The sequence below is a fragment of the Bos taurus genome, chromosome 9, assembly GCF_002263795.3.
Source record: "Bos taurus isolate L1 Dominette 01449 registration number 42190680 breed Hereford chromosome 9, ARS-UCD2.0, whole genome shotgun sequence".
NCBI classification, from domain to species: Eukaryota; Metazoa; Chordata; class Mammalia; order Artiodactyla; family Bovidae; genus Bos; species Bos taurus.
The window spans coordinates 60,358,033-60,382,851 of record NC_037336.1 but is presented as its reverse complement, the minus strand read 5'-3'; the positions used below and the strand labels follow the sequence as shown (position 1 = coordinate 60,382,851).

Below are 24,819 nucleotides of genomic sequence, written 5' to 3'. Positions count from 1 at the left end.
GATTCTTTACCACCTAGCCGCCTGTGACTGTACATGCCTGCCTTTATTTCTGGGCTTTCTATTCCGTTCCACTGATCTCTGTATCTGTTTTTTTTTTTTTTTTTTCCCCCCATGGGGCTATTTTCTGGTGTGGACCAGAAAACCTGCTAGACAAATTGTAAAAGAGCTGTAGCACTTATGTGTTTGTTCTTATTCCTATAAAAATATACTTTTGATTACTACAGTGTTGTATTATAGTTTGAAATCAGGAAGTGTAATGCCTCCTTCCTTCATCTTCTTTCTCAAGATTGCTGTGGTTATTTGCAGTCTTGTGGTTCCATACATATTTTAGGATTGTTTTTCCCATTTCTTAGAAAAATGCCGGAGTTTTTATAGGATTTTATCAAATCTGGAAATACTTATTTTAATGGAAGGGTTTCTTCTTTGTTTTAGACAGTGCATCCAAATCCTCTGTACCATCCAGGAATTGTTTGGATTTATATGAAGAAATCCTGACTGAAGAAGGAACTGCAAAGGAGGCAACATATAATGATGTATGGATTACCAGAATTATGAACAACGGTTATTTTGTGCTTTGATATCTCCTGAAATGCAGGCATTGGCTAACTTCTGAATAGGCATTCTATGTTTGAGAAGTAGCTCTTAGACTAAAAGAACATTTACATCAGTTTCTGCCTTCCAATCTGCTTTGAAACAGTGTCTTCTGAATGTTTGGCTAAATGTAGTTATAATTTTGCTTAATTAAATTTAAGTATCTATGTAAAATCTCAACAGGTAAATCAGTGTGATAAAACATTTTGTCTTTTTATGATTTGTACTACATTATAAATTGTCCCAAGACTTCATTCAGGCAAATTTCTTTCTACCTTATTTGAATTTAAAGTTTGGAGACTGAATGTGAAACTAAAGAAAGTAACATTATTGGCAGGCCTAACTTAAAAACCAGTAATCTAACTAAATACCTGTTAATAGAAATAGACCTCATTTACTCTATTTTGTGAGTTGATTTACAAAATTCTAAATATTTTGAAATGTCATTTAAGTTAAAAAAAAAATTTAAAATGATGCTTGATCTTCTTGTATTTTACAGTTGCAGGCAGAATATGGAAAATGTCAGCTGCAAATGAAAGAGCTGATGAAAAAGTTTAAAGAAATACAGACACAGGTAGAATTATAATGAATATTTTATTTTTGCCTTATTAGCCTTTAAAATAAAAATTTAGTAAAATTCTTTGTTAGAAATTAAAATGCTAAAGGATTGACAGATTATAAGGAAACTTTTTTTCAAAGTATTATGTGAAATATCAAATCTGGCCAAATATGCATTATTTCCAGTGTCAATGAAACTGATAAAACTGCTTGATTTGTTCAATGATATTGTCCAATGATTAAATAACTGTTGCTAGACTAGTTAATAGTTAAAGAATAGAAAATTTTGATTGTATAGGTGGTTTAAAAGAATGGCTTGAGGAGCCAAGATTAGAATGACTGATGGGGGAAAATGGTGGTACCCTCACAGTTTTTGCCAGAGTGACTTTTTTTGTTATGCTGCAGAATCAGGAATGTCCTGTTCTGATTTTTATGTTTTGATAGTTGTTTCTTTTTCTTTTCCCTTTCTCCCAAAGAGCCAGTCAGTCCTCAATTCATTCTTTGTTCACCTAAGAATTAGTATATTATTTCAACTTAAACTTCCAGTTATTAAATATAACACAAATTTTATAATTTCCAAAATAATGACCCAGGCAGAACTTTTTTTCTGTTTATTTATTGGTTTTTCATTTTGATTCCTCTTTTAAATTGTTTCATTTTAAATAGCCTTTCTTTGGTGCCAGTTTCTTCTCTGAATCTCAAACTCCCCATTTGTATAATGAGCATCACTGTACTCCTCCTATGACTATGAGAATTTCATAAAATAAAATAAGTCATGCCTAGCATGTAGTTAGCATTCAGTAATCAATAGCTATTATAAACAGTGGTTTATTCCATAGATACATACTTTACTAAATATATTTTATGATGTTTAGAATTTTAGCTTAAAAAATGAAAACCAGTCCCTTAAGAAAAATATCTCAGCACTTATCAAAACAGCCAGAGTGGAAATAAACCGCAAGGATGAAGAAATAAATAATCTTCACCAAAGGTATGATTGAGGGATGTGGATATGTTTGTAAATTACATGAATATTGCTATGTGGAATATTTTTAACTTTGAAAAGATAATAAAATCATGCATTTTGTTAAATTTTTAAGGTTTCACTGAGAGGAGATAATATTCTAATAATATATTGTCATAATGATTTCTGTATGATTAGTAATAGAATATTGCCACATACCTCTCTGAATGTATCCAGTTTTATAATATACTGGGATCTTGTTCTGATATTCTTTGATCCTGAGAAGATGATGGTGTATGTCATGGGTTCCAGAAGGGGCCCACCAAATTACTAAAATACAAGGAGGATGTCTGTGTTATACATTCTGTCATAGACAACTCTTAAAATATCTCTCAATTATATATTCTTTTTCCTCTGAAATAGATTTTCTACTTAATTTCTCTCTCTCTGTCTCTCACTTTTTTTTTTTTTGTTTGGGGCAGTATTTGACTTCAGAGAATTGCATCTCTTCTCCTTGATAGTCCAAACCTCCAAAACAGTTACCGAAATTTGCTATCTCTGTTTCTCCACCTCCCATTTCTACTCACTCTCGAACCCAGTCCACTCTGACCTTTTCCTCCTGTGACTACCACTAAATTCATCATCTAGTTTTGACTTCTCATTTTAACTTGTCTTTACACACAATTTGACATAGTTGACCCTTTTTTCTTGAAATAGTTTCTCCCTTTGGGTTTCATGATCCTTAGTTTTCTTCCTAACTTGAGACTTATTTTTCTGGTGAAGTTGGTTTTCTTCAAAGCTATATCTTTACTTTCCTTTCTCTTTCAGTATTTTCTTTTGATGTAATCTTACTTGTACTAGTCAGTTCCATTTATATGTAGATAACTACTTTACATCTGTACAAAATTTTCAAAATTACCTCATCCAAAACTGAATTCAAGATTGAACCCATTCCATTGTTCCTTGCTTAGTGGATTCCCCAACATTTATTCAGCTGGTGCAAGCTAGAGAGACTGAAGGATAGAATGACCATTTAATTTATTGCCCAAACCAGGATACTTTTGAGAGTAGAAGGAAGTGCTGTTAGTAATTACACTGATATTACTTGGCAAACTGGGACTTGCAGGCACCCTGCCTTGGAGTCATCAGTGACACTTAGCTCTTTGTCATCCTTCAGATCCAATTCATTACCATGTCCTGTTGATTTTTATGTCTGTATTCTCTCAACTCATTCATTTCTCTCCTATTTCTACTGTCACTGCTACCCATCACCTCTCAGCTAAACTGGCAGTGGTCTCTGTGCTCAAAACTGTTTATCACCTCTTGCTCCTTCCAGCCTCTGGTTTCTCACTTCTTAATATTAAAGCCACAGGATACTTTGTAAAGGACAACTTAGGTCATCTATCACAGAACTACCCCATCCCACCTCTTCTCCTCTTTTTTCCTGCCACTCTTCCTTCCCTCCCTTCTTTTCTTTCTCCTGTAGTGAAGGAAATCTGAATGACATTGGCAAGTGCTGGGAGAGAACTGAGAGGTCCTTCAGGCTTTATTTGAGCAAAATAAATGAAAGAGAGTTCCTTATTTTAAAAACTTATCCATTACATTGGAAACTGGTAAATTCTTATACTTTTTCTTTTTTACAAAGTAAAATTAGTTTTGCCGGTATGTGGACCCCCAATTTTAAAGTGTATCACATGTGATTAAACCTTGGATTATTAAAAAGGAATTAACCTTGTTTTTGGTGTATATTTCTATTTCTCAATAGACTGTCAGAGTTTCCACATTTTCGGAATAATCATAAAACTTCAAGGACATCAGATCTAGTTAAAACAAAAGATCTTAAATCCAGATCTCCCCATTTGGATGACTCTTCAAAGACTGATCACAGAGTGAAAAGTGATGTTTCTAAAGATGTACATTACAGCACTTCACTGCCAAACCATGAAAAGGAAGGAAAATCACACTGTGAAAAAAAGAGCACTTTGCATTTGCCTACATCTGTTGAAAAACACTCCACCAATGGCATTTGGTCACGTTTCCATTATCAGGTTGGTGAGAGCAATTCAAATGAGGATCATAGAAGAGGAAGGAAAGATAGTCGACATAGCCAGTACAACCGGGGGACTGACAGAATACGAAAAGACTTGAGCACTAGCTATGGTGATGGTGAACCGAGGAACACAGAGGCCAGTCAAAGGCTACAAGGACATCCTGAGAAATATGGTAAAGGTGAACCAAAGGCTGAAAGCAAAACTGCAAAGTTGAAAAGTAACACGGATTTAGATTATAAAAATGAACGCATCAGCTCTTCTTGGGAGAAAGAAAGCTCTAGAGACAAGTCACACACTCGACTAGAATCTCAAAGTGACAAAAAACTCGAAAGACAAAGTGAAAGGTCACAAAATGTAAATAGAAGAGAACTTAAATCACAAGACAAAGAAGAAAGAAAAGTTGATCAGAAGTCAAAATCAGTAGGGAAAGGCCAGGATCATTGGAGAAGATCTGAACGAGCGGTGCTTCCGCATTCCAAAAATGAACCATCAAAGTCTTCACACAATTCAAATAAATACCATCTAGAGGAGAGAAGAGGCTGGGAAGATTGTAAAAGAGACAGGGCTGTAAGTAATCATAGTTTTCAAGAAGGAAGATGTCCCTCTTCTCTTTTAGCCAGTAGAACTCACAAACACATTGATTCCACAGAAGTTGATTCTGTGCACCAGCGGGAAAATGCACCTTTCAGAGCAGAAAGGCACAGAACTGAAGAAAAAAGGAAAAGGGAACGAGAGAACAAAGAAGAAAATAAGCATATCAGAAATGAAGACAGAGTACCTCCAGGACATTTGCAGAAGACTAACAAAGAAACTAAGAAAACCACCGCAGACTTAAAGAGACAGAATGAGCCAAAAAATGGTAAAGGGGAAGTCTCTAACAATGATGTTTCTGAAGGAGCAAATAATAAGGAGCCAGCAGTTAGAGCTGAGAGTGCCCTAAATGAACCACAAAACAAAGACTTAAAGTTGAGCTTTATGGAAAAATTGAACTTAACTCTTTCTCCTGCTAAAAAGCAGCCTGTTTCTCAGGATAATCAGCATACAATAACGGATCCTCCCCAATCCTGTGACATATGTGATTCTGAGTCGTTGGTGCAGGCTAAGACTGTGACATGTGTTCCCTCTGTCAGTGACCATATCACAGAGGAAACCAAATCTGAGTTATTGGAACCAAAGGATGCTCTTACAGCAGCATTTCAACCCAGGACCAGTATTTCAGAACGGAAAGTAGAAGAAAATAGTTTGTCTGTTGCATCTGTGGAGAATACTGTGCCTTGTGACACACCCATATGTGGCACAGAGACTTCCTTCTCAGCACCTGTGGAAATGGAACCATCAGAATCTTCGTTATCTTCATCCACAGAAATGAAACAGACTGTTAATGGTGCCAGGGCAGCAGTTCCTGTGAAAATAGACATAGTACAGACAAATGTTTCTCAGAACGTTGGCTTGGAATTGGATAGCAAAAGAAACGGTGACTTAAATTCTTGTAGTATTTCTGAAGAGGCAGAAATGAAGGAGGCTTTTTCAACAAATGTGACCAAATCCAGTGAAAGCATTTTGCAGCCTTCAGTTGAAGAAACTGACATTCTGCCAGCCGTCCTTTCAGAAGGTGGTACACCAAAACTTGAGCCTTCTCTTGTAGACCCACCACTGGTTGAGAATAAGTCTTGTCATTTGGATCCTTGCTTACCTAGAGAGACTCCAGAATCTTCACTTCAGCAGACTGAGTTAATGGATGACACAGTGGAAGTTGGTGAAACAAACTCAGTATATCATGATGATGAGAACTCAGTTCTGAGCATTGACTTTAATCAACTGAGACCTATTCCAGAAGCCATCAGTCCTCTGAATAGTCCAGTGAGACCTGTAGCAAAAGTTCTTAGACTGGAAAGTGCATCTCAAGTTCCATTATATAATAATAATCATAAAGGTAATACTTTATATTATCTTCTATAATTTATCTTTATGTGAGAATGTAAAAATACACCAGCAAGATGAATTAATGCTTTTTATTTGATAATATAACTAGTGTTTAGACCTCTATTGTTAACTAGTAATGTACATTGAGCCTTTAGTCTGGATTTAGGTAATGCTTATTTATACAAAAAAGAGAATGGTGGGACAGATTGTTTCAAATATTCTTTGCCTGTTTTCAGATACTTCTTATTTAAAAACCATCATCAAATGGCATAGAGTAGGTGATGCTGCTAACATCAAGAAATGAACAGTTGGTTTTGCTGGTTACCCAAATGATCAAACTGCACTATCATTATCAGGCACCTTCTCAGACCAGTAAAGATGAATCATATGATAAGTGTTAGACATTAACATTCTGCTTTTTTTTTAAAAAAGCTATTAAAATAACAAATTGCCTCAACATTTAATTTTTTGTTATATTTAACGTGGAAATGTTAAATGACAAACACTGATTGGTCATGTGGCAATACTATGCTTTTCTCTTTCACAGATGTGTTTCTACCAAATTCAGCTCATTCTACCTCCATGAGTCAGTCTGATCTCAACAAGGAAAATCAAAAGCCAATATGCAAATCTGACAAATTTGCAGAAGCAGACTCCCATAAGAATTCATCTTTAGATGAATTAGAAGAAGGAGAAATTATAAGTGACAATGAAAAACCTGAACCACAAAGAAGTTTTGACAAAAGTGCCAAACCAAGAGCTTCTACAGAAGTGCAGAACACAAAAACTAGCCCAGAAAGTAGGAAAAGCTCTGTGCGTTTGGATAAAGACAATAGGAAGATATCCTCTATGAAAATGCATCAGACCAAAAGCAGATGGAACAGAAGACGAAGTGAATCTAGCAGATCTTCAAAAACAGAGAAGAAAGAGAGGTCAATGAGCACTTCCAGCCTGGAAAAAATAGTTCCAATCATTGTCACACCCTCTTCTGTCCGAGAGATTATGCACATGTTACGAATGATAAGAAAACATGTAAGGAAAAATTATATGAAATTCAAGGTAAAATTTTCATTAATACAATTTCATAGAATTATTGAGTCAGCAATTTTGAGTTTTACATCACTAATTAAATACCTGGACTTGTCCAAAATATCTAAGTCAGTGACTACTTTACAGAAGAATCTCTGTGATGTTATAGAATCCAAACTCAAGCAAGTTAAAAAGAATGGCATCGTGGATCGTTTATTTGAACAGCAGCTGCCAGATATGAAAAAAAAATTGTGGAAATTTGTAGATGAACAGCTCGATTATTTGTTTACAAAACTTAAGAAAATCTTTGTAAAGTTTTGTGACTCCATGAATGTTGGCAGTGATAGTGACGAAGGAAAGCTTGAAAAGAAAAGTAAAGAGAAAGCACGATCTTCACACTGTCAGAAGGGGAATATAAACAACTTGGGCAAAGAAATGTTGAAAGAGAAATCCCCCAAATCAGAAGATTATGGTTCTTCTAAGTATTCAGTAGGTTGTAAAAAATCTGAGGAAAAACATCAAGAGCAAAAGAATTCCAATAGTAACACAATAAAGCATGACATTAAAAAGACTGCTAACACTTCCTTTGATAATATGAAGAATCCTCAATCTGAAGCGCATTCCTTGGAGCCAAACTGCCTGAGCACCCCAAAGCCAGGAAAAATTGAAGGTAGCGCCACAGAGGATGCCCAGACATCCCAGCTTGTGCCTTTGAAGCCAGAACGCAGTTTTGAGATTCTTACTGAACAGCAGGCGTCTAGCCTTACATTTAATTTAGTGAGTGATGCACAGATGGGAGAGATATTTAAAAGTTTGTTGCAAGGTTCTGATCTTTTGGACAACAGTGTTAACTGTAATGAAAAAAGTGAGTGGGAGTTAAAGACACCAGAGAAACAGCTGCTAGAGAGTCTCAAATGTGAATCTATACCAGCTTGTACAACTGAAGAGCTCGTTTCAGGGGTGGTTTCTCCCTGCCCTAAGATAATCAGTGATGACAACTGGTCCTTACTGTCATCTGAGAAAGGTCCATCTCTGTCTTCAGGGCTTTCATTGCCAGTTCATCCGGATGTGTTGGATGAAAATTGTATGTTCGAAGTGTCCACTAACATAGCTTTAAGTAAAGATAATGTATGTGGTTCAGAAAAGAGCAAGCCCTACATTTCTTCCATACTTCTTGAGGATCTAGCCGTCTCTTTAACAGTACCATCGCCTCTGAAGTCAGATGGCCATCTCAGTTTTTTAAAGCCAGAAGCTTTGTCTAATTCAACGCCTGAAGAAGTTATTAGTGCCCATTTTAGTGAGGATGCCTTACTGGAGGAAGAGGACGCATCTGAACAGGATATTCATTTAGCCCTGGAGTCTGATAATTCAAGCAGTAAATCAAGTTGTTCTTCATCATGGACAAGCCGGCCTGTTGCTCCAGGCTTTCAGTACCACCCTAACCTCCCCATGCACGCTGTCATAATGGAAAAGTCCAACGATCACTTCATCGTGAAAATTCGGCGTGCGGCACCATCTACCTCCCCTACTCTTGTACAGAATACAGTGGCTGATGAATATCTGCCGAGAGTGGAAAAGGAAGCTGATGAAGCAGTGGAGGAAGAATATATTTCATGTCAGAACAGAGTTTTTAAATCTGTGGAGGAACTGAAAAATTCCAGTAAGAATGTTGATGGCAGATTAGTTCATGAGGAACAAGACTGTGTGATACAAACAGAAGTTCCTGACATATATGAATTTCTTAAAGATGCTTCAGGTAAAGTGAGTCAAAGTACCGAAGAGGCTGAAGAATGTTTGAAGTTGCATCAAGTATGGGAACCAAAAGTGCCTGAAAGCATTGAAGAATTGCCTCCAGTGGAAGAAATTCCACATTCTGTTGAGGATCATCTTCCAAGCACATGTATAGACCTCACAAAAGATCCAGTCACCGAGACCAAAAAGTTGGGGGAATTAGTAAAAGTAACAGTTTTAAATATTGATCAGTTGGGATGTTCTGGAAGTAGTGTGGATCAAAATGCTCCAGTATTAGACAATATGCAGCCTGAAACTGTTGATACTTTTATTGATTTGACACAAGATGTTTCAAGTGACAGTAAAAATGAAGGTAACCATCCTGCTATAGTTGTTGAAGACTTGGGGTGTCCAGTGATATGTGTCGATGAAGATAACTCGAAGGAAGAAAATGTGCAGGTGGCGAACAGGCCTTTGGAATGCATCATTGAGGAGGCCTGTATCGATCTAACCTTGGAAGCTTCCAGTTTGGATGAAGTGAAAAAGGATGATTTAAACTCAGAGTCAGCATTGAATTCCAACAGTTCAGAGTTGCCTGGGATGTTGGATAACCCTCACAAAAAGAGAAGAAATCTTTCTGATCTAAATCCTTCTTCTCAGAAAAAACAGAGAAAGGAAACAGACTTAACCAGTAGGGAAAAGACCAAAAAAATTACCCAAGACTCTGGTGAGAATGGTAATGCTCATCGAAGGAAAGCCAGTAAGAAAAAGGCCCCTTCAGTGACTAAAGACCCCTCATCTTTAAAGGAAAGCCCAGGGACTAAGGATGCATCAGCAGCGTCTGCCACTTCTTTTACAAGCCTTTCTGCAAAGAATGTTATTAAAAAGAAGGGAGAAATTATAGTTTCGTGGACAAGGTAAGAATCTTAAGAGACTATTAAATCACCGGGAAATTTTGAGACACCAGAAATCTATCATGTCATAGTTTTATCCCAACTTAAAATACGTAAAGGGATCACTTCAAAAATGGCCAAAGTTGGTAGAAAATACACTCTAGGATACAGCCCAGCTGTACTGTAGAACAGTCTAGAGCAGTGGTTGTTGACCAGGGATGTGTACTGGCATGATGGACAGAACTTTTCACTATGTTTACCTCACTTTTTCAATGGAAAAAAGAAATCTTTCACTCATAAGGGACCTAGTGTACACAAATTTTCTTTAGAAAGGAGGAATGACAGGTGGTGAATAGGACAAAAAGTGTGAGTAATTTGAGTTTTCCCCTGAAATTAGAAGTTTCAAAAAAAAGTTTTATAAGTTTTGTTGTATTTTAATGTGAACTTAAAAATGCAGATGTAAAGACCGCATTTCAGATGTAAAGGCAACCACAGTTATGAATCATTAAGCTAGAGGAACATGATCTCCAGGCTGGCTAGAGTGTATAATGATACTGAATTTTCTTGAAATTGGGATCAGTTTTAATACCTCAGTCCTCCATGCTTTCATTTCAGGTAACCTGTAGATGGTAAAATCTCAGAGATTGTAATAACAAACATTGGTTCAGACCATGTAAAAAAAGCAAAGCTCTAGGGATCAGAAGATCTGAATTCTATATTACTTTTTGGTTCTTCTCACCTATTAAGTCTGTGATCACGTTTGGGCCCTAACTTTATTAGTACTATTTACACACTACAGGTAGAATTTTAAGGAAATCTTTCATTCTTATTGTTAGAAAATACATTAGTGTATTTGTTTTAGAAAATTTGGAAAATATGTATGAACTCAAAGATTAAAATCATCTATAATCTTATCTCTCAGATAACCATTGTCCATTATTTGAGTATATACACTTTTCCTTTTTTGATGAGTTTTAACAAAAATGCCAATTCTTATTAGTAGATATTAAGAAAGTGGACTTTTTTTTACCTTTCTGTTCTAACTTACAGAAACTAATTAAACATTTTTTCCCCCTTCAGAAATGATGACCGGGAAATTTTATTGGAATGTCAGAAAAAAGGGCCATCATTGAAAACATTTACTCATTTAGCTGCTAAGTTGAATAAAAATCCATATCAGGTAACTACCCAAATTTTACATCTCTATTGTTTCACAGATGGTACTATTCTAAATACTTGGATTTTATTTTTAATGTGTTTAAAATAAATATATATTTATTAGCTAATGTCTTTAAAAGTATTGCTCTTTGGAGAATTCCCTCGTCATCCAGTAGATAGGACTCTGTACTTTCATTACCAAGGGTGTGGATTCAGTCCTGGTTGGGGAACCAAGGTCCTGCAAGCTGCACAGTGGGGCCAAAAAAAAAAAAGTATGGTTCTTCATGTTCTTCAGGTAGAACTGTTAAAAGCTTGGTGAATGTGGAAGAAATTTGAAACAATCCTAATTCTTTTTTCTGTCATTTTACCATTTACTTATTTGATCTCAAGCAATTTTGTAATGATACTTTCTTGCTTAAGAAAGTTTAATATTGAAAAGTTAAATAGCAGTTACCTTTATTATGAAGATACTTTGTTTTTTGAAACATTACTTTACCATTATTTAAGGGTAGCTTTCTCTGTCTTTAAATGTTTTCTTTTTTTTCCCACAAATCAGAAGGCTGACTTTATTTTTTTTATTTTTAAAAAAATTTATTTATTTTAGATGTTTTATGAAAATATTCATCAAAGATACAAAAATATATTATCTCAATATTTACAATTAACCCTCATTTTAAAATTTTTCAGGTCTCAGAAAGATTCCAGCAGCTAATGAAGCTCTTTGAAAAGTCCAAATGCAGGTAGTTAATGGTTACACTGTAGGAGGCTAGTAAAGTAAGTGTTTGACACAGTACCTATTCGGTTAATGGCCTGTTAGTCACTGAAGATGTGAGTGGTGGGTGACAGACATCCAGTTGAGCTCATGCTTCAGTCACAGGTTGGAGGATGATTGCTCATAAAGTCTTCTAAGTCACCTATCTTAGAAGGTGGGACGTGCTCAGTGAAGCCTGCTGCAGTTAGATTAGGATAGCCTCTCTCCTCCACCTTCTGTATGCTCATGAGTCTAAGGCGGGGGCAAATCCATTTGATGATTGATAAATTTTTATAGATAAAGAAAAGAAAACATTCTTGAGGGAATTCCCTGGAGGCCCAGGGGTTAAGACTCTGTGCTTCCACTTCAGGGGGCCTCAGTTCGATCCCTGGTCGGAGAAATAAGATCCTGTGTGCCATATGGTGCAGCCAAAAGAAAGAAAAGAAAACATTCTTGAATAGCAGTGTATTTCATAGCCAGTGAAGTCTGTGCAGTCACTGTAATTTAACATTTTTCTCATTTTTAATTGAGTGCTAAAATACTTTAAATACAAAACATACATTTAAAAACATGAAATCCATTGTCATCTGAAGAGGTGACACAATTTACCACATTAATTATTAATAATGTACACAGACATGTTTCTTTAAGCCATTCTTGTACAAATTTATTAAGGCAATACGTATCAGATTTTTTTCTTTAAGGCCTAGGCCAGTTGCCTAACTATTTTGGATTTTTCTGTAAGGAAAATTGTAAAGATATTTAACAAATCACTATTTTTCAGTTGATTTGTAGTCATTTGAATCCAAAACACCCAACTTTATAGGTAAATCTTAATAAAAACCATATTTGGACATTGATCTCATTGTGAGGATTCTGAATATTTTTGAGTTATAAAAATCTGTTCTTAAACTTAGTATGAATTACTATCTTTTAGATAATCTGTTAATTTCAGTATCCTCTTAGAGCAACTAGTTTGTTAATGAAATCTTCAAAAGATACTTAGTAGTTTATGTGAAGTTAAAATTCTATATATGTAATTCAGAATGTAAAATTGAATACTGGGGAATTTGAAGAAAAAACTTATTCTAAAGAACCTTAAAAAAATAGTTTGATGCGAAAATTGCCTGATTATTTTTCAGATTCATTATAAATAAATTAAAATTTTTTCACTACCTTTAGGAAATTAAACTGTGGTTTTATCTGAACATTGTTATAAAATGTGACTTCCATTCTCTTTTTGAAGATAATGTCCATTCATGAAACAATTAACTTGTATCTGGAAGTGATGTTTATTAGTTTGAAATTTCCAAATTCCATTGCAAATGTACAATTTTTTCATGGATTTGATACTTGACATTTTATTTGCTTGCATGATAGCACAAATAGTATGTTATTTCATTACTAGTTTGTTTCTTTGCTGATTTTTTTTCTTCAAGTACTATCAGTTCAGTTCAGTCGATCAGTTGTGTCCCACTCTTTGTGACCCCATGAATGGCAGGACACCAGGTCTCCCTGTCCATCACCAACTCCCGGAGTTCACTCAGACTCACAAGTACTATAGTCTCATTAAATTCTTGTCAAAAGGAGAGTGTAATGATAAAGTTACCAACCTGATTCTGTAAAAAGCTAGTTCTTTAACCACCAGTATTATCTAGGGCTTCCCTGGTGGCTCAGATGGTTAAGAATCTGGTTGCAACAAGGGAGACCCAGGTTCAATCCCTGGATTAGGAAGATCCCCTGGAGAAGGTCATGGAAACCCACTCCAATATTCTTACCTGGAGAATCCCATGAACAGAGGATTCTAGCAGGCTAGAGTTCATGGGGTTGCAAAGAGTCTGACATGACTAAGTGACTAACACACACACACACGCACACATTGTCTAAGTAGAAGTCACTTGAAAGAACAGCACTTTATGAAATGATCATATCAGAAAACAGAATCATAACTTTAGCATTTTCTTATATTACAGATAAGTTGCTGAGTTTCTTGGAGTCTTAATTGATAGTGCATACTACACAAAAGCTTGGAATTCTTCATGTTTTTAATGGAGCAGGAGAGGGCAGTTTTATGACATATTTGATTACCAGATAATAATCTGCATTTGTTATTACTTGCTGACTCTTAACTTCAGGCCAACATGGTCAACTTGTTCCTGTCATCAATGTGACTGCTCACCTGTTACTGGTCAGAATATTTATTTCTAAGCAGGTTACAACTTACTATTAAGGTAAAAGCAACAATGAAACAGTACTGAAATCTTAGTTTTGATATTTCAAAGAAATGACTTTCTTTTCTAGATTTTTAAAAATAGTTTTGTAGCATTTTAAACTTAACGATTAGTTTGTTTCATCCATTTTTATTTGCTTTTGTAATTGCCTGTCCTCATTTTGTTAAATTGTAAAATAATTTAAATAGTGTATCTGTAAATATGTATAATTATAATGATGTAAAATACTTTGTGTGTATATGTGTGGGTGTATACACACACATGAATGGCTGTGCCTAGCCAAGGATTTTTTTATTTGTATAAAACTTTTTGTATAAAGTTTGCTTTCATTACCAGTAATGTATAAATAAAACCATGTAAAGTTCTGTTATATTCTGATTAGAATGTTTCTTTTATTGTGTATTAGAATGTTTTATTGTGTTTAGATAGTAATTAAAATGGAAAAAAGATAAAATGCCCAGGGTCCTTTGGGGCTATTTTGAAGTGGTTCTTGGTAGAGGCGTGGCTGGCTAAATGTGCTGGAGTAGATTCATTGGAGCAAACCAGTTGCTTTTGCCTGCTTTGTCACAGCAGGTACTGGTACAGTGAACAGTGCCCCAGGGGTCCTCACAGACAAAATCAGGGCAGTGCAAAAGTTCCTTTTGGGTGAAGATCTGGGAAAAGCAGGTAAGGATTGCCTAACTATGCATTATTTATCCATCCCTCTCTCTTCAGACTGATGGTACTGGTAGGTTACAGTCTAGGCTTGGGGCTCTGAAGTTACTAAGGAAATTGCCATTTCTCCCAGTTTCTGCATGGGAAGGAAGCCCTGATCTAAACAATTACTTGGTAGATAACAAACTGAAATAATGAACTGGGGTTGTATAGTTCTGGGCCTGTCTGCCATAAAGCTTGTCTTTTCCCCTTTCTTTCAGTCCTCAGCCTAGCCAAGCCCTCAGCTGGCCCTTAGCCCTTCTTCAGTGCATACTGTCACTCAGAACCCTTACTACCGGGTAAATGGGTTCACAAGCCAAAGTAAAGAAGCAACTAAGAGATACCACTGAATCACAAGAAAACAAACTGGATTACATAAGACCATAAAGATCTAAGATAAACCCAATAAACACTAAAAGGAAAAAAAGATTTTGGCAGTGCGGTGTAAGAAATAACCAAGTAGAAATATAAAAAACATTTAAAATAAAGGTAAAATGGAATGAAAATAGAGTGGATACAGATGCATCTCTACAAACAAAGCTAGTGGAGGTGATGGAATTTCAGTTGAGCTATTTCAAATCCTCTGAAAGAGCTGTACTCAATATGCCAGCAAATTTGAAAAACTCAGCAGTGGCCAGAGGACTGGAAAAGGTCAGTTTTCATTCCAATCCCAAAGAAAGGCAATGCCAAAGAATGTTCAAACTACTGCACAATTGTACTCATCTCACATGCTACCAAAGTAATGCTCAAAATTCTCCAAGCCAAGTTGCAACAGTATGTGAACCGTGAACTTTCAGATGTTCAAGCTGGATTTAGGAAAGGCAGAGGAACCAGAGATCAAATTGCCAACATCCGATGGATCATTGGAAAAGCAAGAGCGTTCCATAAAAAGATCTACTTCTGCTTTATTGACTATGCCAAAGCCTTTGAGTGTGTGGATCACAACAAACTGGAAAATTCTTCAAGAGATGGGAATACCAGACCACCTGACCTGCCTCCTGAGAAATCTGTATGTGGGTCAAGAGGCAGCAGAACTGGACATGAAACAACAGACTGGTTCCAAATCAGGAAAGGAGTACATCAAGGCTCTATACAGTTGTCCTGCTTATTTAACTTGTATGCAGAGTACATCATGTGAAATGCCGGGCTGGATGAAGCACAAGCTGGAATCAAGATTGCTGGGAGAAATATCAATAACCTCAGATATGCAGATGATACCACCCTTATGGCAGAAAGCAAAGAAGAACTAAAGAGCCTCTTGATGAAAATGAAAGAGGAGAGTGAAGAAGTTGGCTTAAAACTCAACATTCAGAAAACTAAGATCATGGCATCTGGTCCCATCACTTCATGGGAAATAGATGGGGAAACAGTGGAAACAGTGAGAGACTTTATTTTCTTGGGCTCCAAAATCATTGCAAATGGTGACTGCAGCCATGAAATTAAAAGACTTGCTCCTTGGAAGAAAAGCTATGACAAACCTAGACAGCATATTAAAAAGCAGAAACATTGCTTTGCCAACAAAGGTCTGTCTAGTCAAAGCTATGGTTTTTCCAGTAGCCATGTATGGACATGAGAGTTGGTCTATAAAGAAAGTGGAGTGCCGAAGAATTGATGCTTTTGAACTGTGGTGTTGGAGAAGACTCTTGAGAGTCCCTTGGACAACAAGGGGATCAAATCACTAGATCCTAAAGGAAATCAGTCCTGAATACTCATTGGAAGGACTGATGCTGAAGCTGAAACTCCAATACTCTAGCCACCTGATGTGAAGAACTGACTCATTTGAAGAGACCCTGATGCTGGGATCATGGCAGGTGGTCCCATCACTTCATGGGAAATAGATGGGGAAACAGTGGAAACAGTGTCAGACTTTATTTTTGGGGGGCTCCAAAATCACGGCAGATGGTGACTGCAGCCATGAAATTAAAAGATGCTTACTCCTTGGAAGAAAAGTTATGACCAACCTAGATAGCATATTGAAAAGCAGAGACATTACTTTGCCAACAAAAGTCTGTCTAGTCAAGGCTATGGTTTTTCCATTGGTCATATATGGATGTGAGAGTTGGACTGTGAAGAAAGCTGAGTGCCGGAGAATTGATGCTTTTGAACTGTGGTGTTGGAAAAGACTCTTGAGAGTCCCTTGGACTGCAAGGAGATCCAACCAGTCCATTCTGAAGGAGATCAGCTCTGGGATTTCTTTGGAAGGAATGATGCTAAAGCTGAAACCAGTACTTTGGCCACCTCATGCGAAGAGTTGACTCATTGGAAAAGACTCGGATGCTGGGAGGGATTGGGGGCAGAAGGAGAAGGGAGATGGCTGGATGGCATCACTGACTCAATGGACGTGAGTCTGAGTGAACTGCGGGAGTTGGTGATGGACAGGGAGGCCTGGCGTCTGCGATTCATGGGGTCGCAGAGTCGGACACGACTGAGTGATTGAACTGAACTGAACTGATGCTGGGAAAGATTGAAGGTGGGAGGAGAAGGGGATGACTGAGGATGAGATGGTTGGATGGCATCACCGAGTTGATGGACATGAGTTTGAGCAGACTCTGGGAGTTGGTGATGGACTGGGAAGCCTGGCGTGCTGCAGTCCATGGGGTTGCAGAGTCGGACACGACTGATCGACTGAACTGATGATACGAATCTAGAAGTGGGATGAAGGACATAAGTAGATGTCCCAGCATTCAAGTAACACACAAGGTCAGAAGAAGAAAAGTTAAAGATTGAGACACCATAGGGTGCCCAATGGCAAAAAGTACCCCATATCTAGACACGTACTGAAATTAGGAATATTAAAGATAATAAGAAAAATCTAAAGACTTTTAGATAGTAGATCATTGTGCGAAGAACAGGAATCATACTGACCTTACTCTTTTGAAGGGCAATGCTTGCTGTAAGAAAACTATTTTTAAAGTATTAGAGCTAAAAAAAATTTTTTTTTTCTCTAAACCTCTTATAGTTTTCTTTATTCGGATTAGACATTTCATTTATAGCAGTTGTTAATTTATATTGTTATTCACATGTGAAAGTTCAGTAAGATTTATCACTCAAAGATCCACATTGTAAACATTTTTGAAGAGAGTACTCCATAAAAAAAAAAAAGAAGTGCAGAAAATGTTTCAAGAGCTAGGGGTTGAGTGAATTACCTGATATCTTGGTGATGTGTGTCTAGGCAGACCTCAGGGATATTGCAGGTTTGGTTCCAAACCACTGCAATAAAGCAAGTCATGAGTCTTAAGGGGATCTCGCTTCTGCCCACAGGAGTTTATATCACCAGGTGTGAACAAAATGACATTGTGATTACTGGAGACCATTGAGAGCACAAAGGCGGAGGCTATGAACCTGTGCCTCTTTCTCTACCCTGAGATGTTTATTCTCGCTAACCTTTCTGTTCCCTTCTGTTTCATACCTGAGTGTGTTTTAAACCTACTAATGACTCCACAGATTCAGCAAAACTTTTGGTGTAAAAGTAGGACTTTTAGAAAAATAAACAAAACCAAACTTGTCTTCTATGACAGTGAATCCTCAGCCTCTGGTATGCTAATTTTTGCTGAACCCTCGGGTGAGTTTTGATGAAGCTCAACCCAGTGGTGCTCCTGTGTTTCCCACAGCTGTGCAGTGCCAACATTACTGACCTCATCAGGACATTTCAGTTACTTCTTGAGGTTTGTAGAGTTATTTGTTCTGTGCCTGTCTTAAAGATAATTCACTTAGTTGCTCAAAGTCTTAAAGAGTAAAGATTAGATTGATTCATATGCTGAAGACTTTTTAAAAAATCAGATGTATGGTTGCATTTATTTATTTATTTTTTCTTTCTAGCTTGAACATTTATTTTTTTGAGTAGGTAACACATTTAGAGAATTCCGTGTAAAAGTATTCATCTCACCTCTTCCTCATCATGTTACCTTCCCTTGAGGCACCTAATGTTAGGTCTTATTTTATATACCCTTATAAACATACGAATTTAGTATTTGGATTCTGGTAAAATGCATTTAAGGTTTTAAATTCATTACTGTGCAGGTGAACTTTAGGAGTAAATGTCAAGGGCTTTCTTGGACAATATACCCAAAACTATGCAAATACACATATTAATACATTGTGTGATTTCACCTCTAGTTAATTCTGTCAGTTTGTACTTGAGGCTAGTGTGCCAGGGTAGTGGAAATTTAACCTCCCCACCTCAACCTGTCTACCTGTCATTATCATCCTTTCTTTAAAACTAAATATATGGGCAGATGATACTTAGGAATGATTTTATGTACTTTCTATATATTATATGGAAAAGACCAGGCTTAGAAGTTTGCCTCAGAGCTGTGACTTGAAGCCATTATTGTGTTCTAGTGACACCACTGCTCTCAACTCCTCTAAGGTGACAGTAAGATTATGTACTCGAGATGTGACGAACGGAAGATTCTGCAGGGCTGGGAGTTAGAAGATCTGGTCTCTGTTTGCCTTGGGCAAATCATTTGACCTCGCTGAATTCAAACACTTTATAAAACTTTGAGATGGGTTTCTAAGGTTTTCAGATTCTCTACTGGAAAAAACAAATTTTTTCCTGAGCTGCCTGTTTCAGCCTAATAGAATATTGCTAGAACACATAATCTACAGACAGGCACAGCCCCCTCTTGGTGGTCTGAAAATGTTTAATTTCCTTTTGAGCTCTTTCTCCTTTCAGCCTGACATGATTTGCAAGAACACTTGGGGTTTGATTGTCACTCTATTATTACTTGTTCCCATTTGGTGAGGCCAGACTTGCCCCAGGCAGCTCTTGATGAAATTGGACATGACCCATTGATCTGTGACATCGATTCACAGAGCAATCAATTGACTGAAAGAAATGCACTGAAATTCAAATCACTGTAATCACCCACAAATGAAAAAGGAAAATTCTCATTTGTTTCACTTTTCATTTCCAAATATGGTACACTAGGAGGGGCTCCAACCTCATGCCAATTAGGAAAAAACAAGAAAATTTGAAAGCACCAAAGGACATCTTGACCTCAGGGGAGGACTAGGTTAGACTCCATTGATCAAAATTACTGAGCTTATTCTGAACTGGTCCCCACAGCCAGCAGGTCAGAGCCTTTATATCTGCAACCAGCAGCAGTTCCACTAATTAGCCACACATGGTCCAACTTGAAGGTTCTTGTAGCCCAGTCATTTTTTTATCTACTCCTAAGGTAAGTGGTAAATATATAGTATCTCTTTTGTTTGGGAGAAATACAGGAAATTCCTGTGGGGATACAAAGGTAATATTTGAAGTAAAACTCAGAAAAGGAGCACCAGCTTCTTTATATTTTATTTGATAATGAAAGAAAATTCAAGATTATTACTTGGACCTGAGGAAACAAATATTTGTCTAAAGGATCTCACTCTTGCATGCTAATATGCATGATTGCTTTTATGTTTCATGTATTTCCTATTTCCAGTTTTCTTGCTATTTAAAAATTATAATTTCTATATTTTAAAGAGATAGTGGCAAGAAGAACATTAAATAGTTTAGGATTTCTAAATCGAGAATAAGTTAATAAAATGAGTTAGCTTTTTCACTTTCAGGTTTTTATATAAAATAGAAGCTCTAGATTTTTTTTTAAGTGCTAAAGGAGTTAGTTTTTAATAAAGAATAATGGCCAGATATTATTAAAGGAATAATTATGGGAAAGGACTGAAACTCTTTATGAGAGGATAGAACTTAGTAAATTATTGTTTCAGTTAGTGAGGCAATAGTACAAAATTTTATAATCTAACTTTTATTTGCAAGTGGTAGATATGACTACATTTTGAATTTTTGAATTTTGAACAAGTGATGAAGTAAAATACTGGAGAAGGAAGTGGCAACCCACTCCAGGGTTCTTGCCTGGAGAATCCCAGGGATGGGGGAGCCTAGTGGGCTGCCGTCTATGGGGTTACACAGAGTCGGACACGACTGAAGCAACTTAACAGCGGCAGCGTGGAGTAAAATAGAAAAGACTCATTAATACCTCTGCTAGATTCTGACAGGTACCTACTGCTTTTAAATTTTATTTTAAAAGGTGTTTATGCATATGTATGTACATACAGGTATGCATTTATATAAATGTGTGTACTAGTGGAGAATCAGTCGTGCTTCCTTAGAAGCGTGTCCTTTATCTTTTTGCCTCTGCCTTCACGCTCTTCCTTCCACCCTCATGTTCTCCTACAGACCTCCAGTAACCTATATGAACTTCCTCATGTGTGCCTTCTGGGTCTTCTCTCCACACTTAGTCACATATATATACATCTCATATACATATATGTACATATATATGTTTATAGGACTTTATTCAGTGAGCTACAGATGAGTGAATTTGGAAAGAATTGACATCTTTATAAATGTTTAGTTTTCTAATCCCTGAGCATGATCTATCCCCCCATTAAATTGATTTAAATAGTGGTATTTGATATTGTCAACTGTTCTTTCCTTGAAACTCTGTCCTGCTTTGGTTTCAGTGACTTCACCCTTATAGTTTTTCCCCCTCTTTCTCATTGGCCGTTTCTCATTTTCATTTGTAGACTTTTTTTACCATGCTGTTTCTCAGGGTTCTGCCATTGGCTTATTTTTCCTTTTTGTCCCTAGGTGATCTCAACCTATTCAATAATTATTTACAAATGCTTGTTTATCTGTGGTTTGCATCTTTTGTTGTTATTCTCTAGACCCAAATACCTTCTGGACATCTCCACTTTTGCTATTCAGTTTTGTTGGGTAAAATCTAATTTTTTCCCTAGTTATAATTTCTGGTATTGATGTACTTAAAAAGCCTCCTTCTATTTCAACATTATAGGACATTCTCTTTAATTTTACTTCAATACTTCTATGGTTTAATTGTTTTACATTTAATACTTTATTCCATCTGGAATTTACTTTTGTGTTTGGAGATAAGTAGGGGAAATATAACAATTCTGTGGGTTTTTTTCCTCTTATATTTTTTATTTGATATTCATAACTTTTTCACTGTCCATTTTATATGTTACTGGGAATTCCTGGTGACTAAGTACTGTGAGGCCTGAATGAAGTATGTATTTATTGTTCATTGTTGAATTCCTTGCTATCTAGCACAATGCCTATATGATAAATTATAGTACACATTATTGAATAAATGAATTGTGGAAGGAGAGGATTGTTTCATTATTAGTTTAACTTAACACTTACCTGTTTTTCCTCTGTTTCTTTCATATCTGGAAGTCATCCACATTAGAAGCCTGTAAACCCTCAAGTATTTTAACCTCATTGAACCTTGAAAGATGTCTTGTTTTTTTCAAGGTGAACCCAATGACCCATTCATGTCAGCTATGCTTTGATTCTTTCACAGCTCCCAAGCTTGCTAGCATAGCAGTTATATTCACTTTTCTTCTAAGTAAGCAGAGCTTCCATGAAAATCTTCTGTTCAGATATGGCTTTGTAGATCTAATCATATGTCATTGCTGGTACTGCTTCTGAGCCTGCTTAATCTTTACTGCTACCCTGTGCCAGTTCCTGAGGGTTTATTTGGCTGAGTTCTATTCTCTCTACTTGTATTTTCAGTCTTGCAGTAGGAGCCATCGATAATATATAATGAGGATCTACTTGGTTTTAATGTTGATGATTTTTCCAGTGATAGAGTCAAGGAGCTGAGTTTTTAAAAAGAAAAGACAATTCAGTTCACTCTTATTTATTGATGCCTTCATATGTCAAGATCAAAATGAAATAGAAAGCATCTCTGTCTGTAAAAAGAGTACTTTTCAGAAAAGAGAACATAGGACAACTATCACAAAGCTCATTTTGGGCACGGTACCAAGTGAGTAATACAAGCACCAGTGTTGTATGAATTCAGACATGGGAAAATCCCTCTGACTTGAGATGGCTGGGGAAGACTTCCTAAAGAAGTTGAGACTTCTTTAAGACCCTGTAGGATGTATGGTAAATATGGCATCTCATATGTTAGAAAAATAAGCAAAATTATGGAATAGAATGTACTGTACAAATATGATGGCCAATGAGTATACTAGAATGACAGTCAACTTTGTGTAGGAGAGAAGAGGATAGGAAGGAATTGGGTTGGACTGGGGAGGGTCTTTAGTATTTTTTCCAAAACCTATTCCTTAGAAATATTTCAGCAAGCATGAACCATAAGTATTAGGGCTGGAAAATCCTTCATAGTTTTATTGACATGAAGAGAGGACCTGCTGTATTGATCGTGTTTTTATATATTATACCTGGATTCTATTAATCTTAGTGTTTTCTGTATGTTTCAGACATTAGTCTCTTACCATGGGGGATTGGAATTTATTGGGTGGCATCTTAGAGGACGTTCACTCCCATTCAACCATGGTGGGGAAAATCTGGCTGACCATCCTCTTCATTTTCCGAATGCTGATACTTGGTGTGGCTGCTGAAGATGTCTGGGATGATGAACAGTCAGCATTTGCCTGCAACACCCAGCAGCCAGGTTGCAACACTGTGTGTTATGATACTGCTTTCCCTATCTCCTTGATCAGGTTCTGGGTTTTACAGATCATTTTTGTGTCTTCTCCCTCTCTAGTATATATGGGCCATGCACTGTATAGACTCAGGGCCTTTGAAAAGGAAAGGCAGAGGAAGAAGTCACAGCTTAGAGCCCAGATGGAGAATCCAGAGCTTGAATTGGAGGATCAGCAAAGGATGGATAGAGAACTGAGGAAATTAGAGGAGCAGAAGAGGATCCAAAAAGTCCCATTGAAAGGATGTCTGCTGCGTACTTATGTCTTACATGTCTTGACCAGATCTGTGCTGGAAGTAGGGTTCATGGTAGGCCAATATATTCTCTATGGGTTTCAAATGCACCCTCTTTACAAATGTACTCAACCTCCTTGCCCCAATGCAGTGGATTGCTTTGTGTCCAGGCCCACAGAGAAGACCATTTTCATGCTCTTTATGCATAGCATTGCAGCCATCTCTTTGTTTCTCAACATACTGGAAATATTTCATCTGGGCATCAGGAAAATCATGAGGGCACTTTATGACAAATCCAGCAGTGAGGGCATTGAGGATGAAAGGAGACTTCCGTTCCATTTGAAAAAATATTCGGTGACCCAGGAGTGTATGACTTGCTCTCCCTTCCCTGAAAAAATCTCCCTACTTCAAGCCAACAATCAACAGCAAGTAATCCGAGTCAATGTGCCGAATTCTAAAACCACGTGGCATATCCCACAGGCCAGGCAACTTGATGTAGACCCTTGCTATAGTAAAAAAGACTGGGCTGAGAAGAATCAGCACAACGGACAGCTCCATGTCCACAGCCCATGTCCCTGGGACGACAGTGCTAGAATTCAGCACCCAGGACAGCAGCCAGACCATTCTTTATTTGGCTTGCAGAATATAAGACCTCACTCCTGGCTAGGTACAAAGATGGCTCCTAGGCATTGTCCATCACATACAACAGGACCCTGGGAGCAGTCCCAGGACCTACAACCCTCAGGGGAACCTCTTGCAGACTTGCACAGTCACTGCAGACACAGCGATGGCAGCATGACAGACAGCAGGGTCCAAGAGGCAAGAGACAGATCTTACCCTGGCAGTCGCAAGGCCAGTTTCCTGTCCAGACTGTTTTCTGAAAAGGGACAGCTGTACAGTGACTCAGGAAGCTCCACTTCTCGAAATAGCTCTTGCCAGGGCTTTCCACACCGGGAAAACAGCCCCTCACTTCTGCCTGCAGCCCCTGGGCGAAGAACATCCATGGTAAGTAAGGTCAGACAATCTGACTGATCATGGAAATTTCATAAGAGGTGTCCCCCTTCTGGACTCTTCTTAGCCTTCTCTTCCTTTCTTAGCCTTCTTATCCCTTCTTAGCCTTCTCTTCCCTCCTTCTTTGTGTGTATATGTGTGTGTTGAGAGAGAGAGCGAGGTTAATTTATGGAGTGTTAAATTCATTCAGTACATTCAGTTAAGCTCAATTCATAAAATAAGCTTATTGAAAACTTTCTATCAATTAGTCTTATAAGTGCTGGTATATAAATGAATCACCATCTCTGCCACCAGAGCTCTCTGAGCCTGGATGGGGAATTAGGTAAACATATAAATGGTCAAGTGTAAGTGTGCATGTTAGAGGGTATAGTGGGCAAAAGGGGGAGAGGTCAGTTCTTTACAGACAGGTCAGGAAAAGCTTTATAGTTGAAATTACTTTTGAAATGAGTCTTGAGAGATATGAGTTTCTCTAGACCTGGGAGGACTGGGGTACATGGAAGAAGGCTATCTCAGTACAAGGAGAACATG

At 37.3% G+C, this 24,819-nt stretch overlaps 2 protein-coding genes and 1 non-coding gene across 5 annotated transcripts in view; 2 read left to right on the top strand and 1 right to left on the bottom strand.

Moving 5' to 3' along the window:
* CASP8AP2 (caspase 8 associated protein 2) overlaps positions 1–14,250 on the top strand; it is a 35,048-nt gene extending 20,798 nt beyond the window's left edge. For all 3 annotated transcript variants that reach the window (XM_010808514.4, XM_010808515.4, XM_059889880.1), the window contains exons 4-11: positions 433–533; positions 1,091–1,165; positions 2,025–2,140; positions 3,879–6,097; positions 6,635–9,764; positions 10,821–10,920; positions 11,586–11,672; positions 13,623–14,250. In XM_010808514.4, coding sequence (XP_010806816.1) covers positions 433–533; positions 1,091–1,165; positions 2,025–2,140; positions 3,879–6,097; positions 6,635–9,764; positions 10,821–10,920; positions 11,586–11,642 — 5,798 coding nt within the window. In that variant the 3' untranslated portion in view covers positions 11,643–11,672; positions 13,623–14,250. The remainder of the gene's footprint in view (positions 1–432; positions 534–1,090; positions 1,166–2,024; positions 2,141–3,878; positions 6,098–6,634; positions 9,765–10,820; positions 10,921–11,585; positions 11,673–13,622) is intronic.
* LOC112448210 (U7 small nuclear RNA) lies at positions 113–177 on the bottom strand. Its single transcript, XR_003036592.1, has one exon. It is a non-coding gene; the product is annotated as a U7 small nuclear RNA (small nuclear RNA).
* An 83-nt stretch (positions 14,251–14,333) lies between the features above and the next one.
* On the top strand, positions 14,334–24,379 carry GJA10 (gap junction protein alpha 10). Its single transcript, XM_010808512.4, has one exon. The coding sequence runs from the start codon at positions 22,840–22,842 to the stop codon at positions 24,310–24,312; it is 1,473 nt and encodes a 490-aa protein (XP_010806814.3). The 5' UTR covers positions 14,334–22,839; the 3' UTR covers positions 24,313–24,379.
* The last annotated feature ends 440 nt before the right edge of the window (positions 24,380–24,819 follow it).

What these genes read in the sequence shown, in the direction of transcription:
- GJA10 (XM_010808512.4), top strand. Translation starts at nt 22,840, where the DNA reads ATGGGGGATTGGAATTTATTGGGTGGCATCTTAGAGGACGTTCACTCC.